The sequence below is a fragment of the Cyprinus carpio genome, unplaced genomic scaffold (genome assembly GCF_018340385.1).
Source record: "Cyprinus carpio isolate SPL01 unplaced genomic scaffold, ASM1834038v1 S000006754, whole genome shotgun sequence".
In the NCBI taxonomy this organism is placed as follows: Eukaryota; Metazoa; Chordata; class Actinopteri; order Cypriniformes; family Cyprinidae; genus Cyprinus; species Cyprinus carpio.
The window spans coordinates 328,923-330,492 of record NW_024879353.1 but is presented as its reverse complement, the minus strand read 5'-3'; the positions used below and the strand labels follow the sequence as shown (position 1 = coordinate 330,492).

Genomic DNA, 1,570 nt, shown 5'->3' with positions numbered 1-1,570 from the left:
AGTGTTCTCAATCACAACAAATGCAAAGACGTTCAGCTTGTGTTCAGTCATTTAAGATCGAATGCCGTTCCTCACTCGCTTGAGAACGAAGACCGTGTTTCCAACAGGAATATTGACTCGTGGCAGAAACGCATCTTTACTAATAGTGCATTTTTAAGTTTATCTGCTTCAAGAACAGTGATGTTACTCCTCGCTACTGAGAAATGTCATGTAGCTTTCCAGCTGTGAGATTATTCTATTGATAAAGTAAATAAAAACATTTTCTGTGCCCAGTTCTTCGTGGGTTGTGTATGCTAAACACAAGTCCAAGGTTCCTGACCCCTGCTTTATACAAATTCAAAGCAGCTTTGCAGTGATAAATAGCAAATTTATGGTTCAGTGATGCAAAAAGAATTTAATTTTACTGTAAAGTAGCTCTAAAAAGACAATAGTAAACAGTCATTATTCAGGCTCTAAAAAGACAATAGTAAACAGTCATGATTTTATAACTGTGTAAAGTCCGTCAATTCAAGTATCATTTGAATTAAGGGTATAAAATTTGACATGGAAAATAATCTTACCTCTTGAATGGGAATTGCCCAGAATGGTAAAAACCTGTTTAAAAGAAATGGATAATTAATAATAATAATAATAATAAAACTTTATTTGTTTAGCACATTTCATACAAGAAATTAAACTCAAACCACTTTTTACAAAAAAAAACAAAAACTACTTTTTACAAAACTCATATACAAGAAGAAATAAAGCTGAAATGCATCTTTGTATTAAAAGCAAAAGAAAAGCTACTGTTTGTGTCCAAAATCTGAGCCCTTTTTTATTTAAAGAATTCTCTTCTGCTCATCAAGGCTGCATTTATCTGATCCAAAATATTGTAAAAAAAAAAGTGAAATATTACAATTTAAAATATCTGTTTTCTGTGTGAATCTCTGTTAAAGTGTAATGTATTTCTGTGATGTGCAGCTGTATTTTCAGCATCATTTACTCCAGTCTTCAGTGTCACATGATCTTCAGAAATCATTCTAATATGATGATCTGCTGCTCAAGAAACATTTCTGATTATTATCAATGTTGAACACAGTTGTGCTGCACTTTTTTTTTGTTTATATTCTGATAAAGAAACATTTATTATTTTTGTGTATGTTGGAAATTGTTGTTTTTATTCATCAATGATGCATTAAACTGATTTAAAGTGACAATAAAGACATTTATATAAAGTTACAAAAGATTTCTATTTCAATAAATGCTTTTCTTTTGAATTTTCTATTCATCTGTGAATCCTGAAAAAAAAAATGTCCACAAAAGTATTGGGCAGCAGGACTGTTTGAGTGTGTTTTAGTCTAACAGAGTCTCACTGCTTCATAACTAATATTTAACATGAGCAACATTTCTTAGCCTTTCAATCAGTTCCTGTTTATTTTCACATGGCTGTAAAACTGGGCCTGTCACCACGGTAACAGGCTCAAACCCCAGCATCTCGCAGCGCGGCACGTTTGTTTTTATTTGTTGTCCACACAGAGAGGAGCTTACAAAGCCCTCCCCCTCCCCCACCTCGGTGCCTCAGACCACATCA

The 1,570-nt window shown here is 33.2% G+C and overlaps 1 protein-coding gene across 1 annotated transcript in view; it reads right to left on the bottom strand.

Moving 5' to 3' along the window:
* The window catches only part of LOC122144752 (placenta growth factor-like), an 11,240-nt gene that overhangs the window by 3,679 nt on the left and 5,991 nt on the right, over positions 1-1,570 (bottom strand). Inside the window, exon 2 of the mRNA XM_042755905.1 lies at positions 561-594. Coding sequence (XP_042611839.1) covers positions 561-594 — 34 coding nt within the window. The remainder of the gene's footprint in view (positions 1-560; positions 595-1,570) is intronic.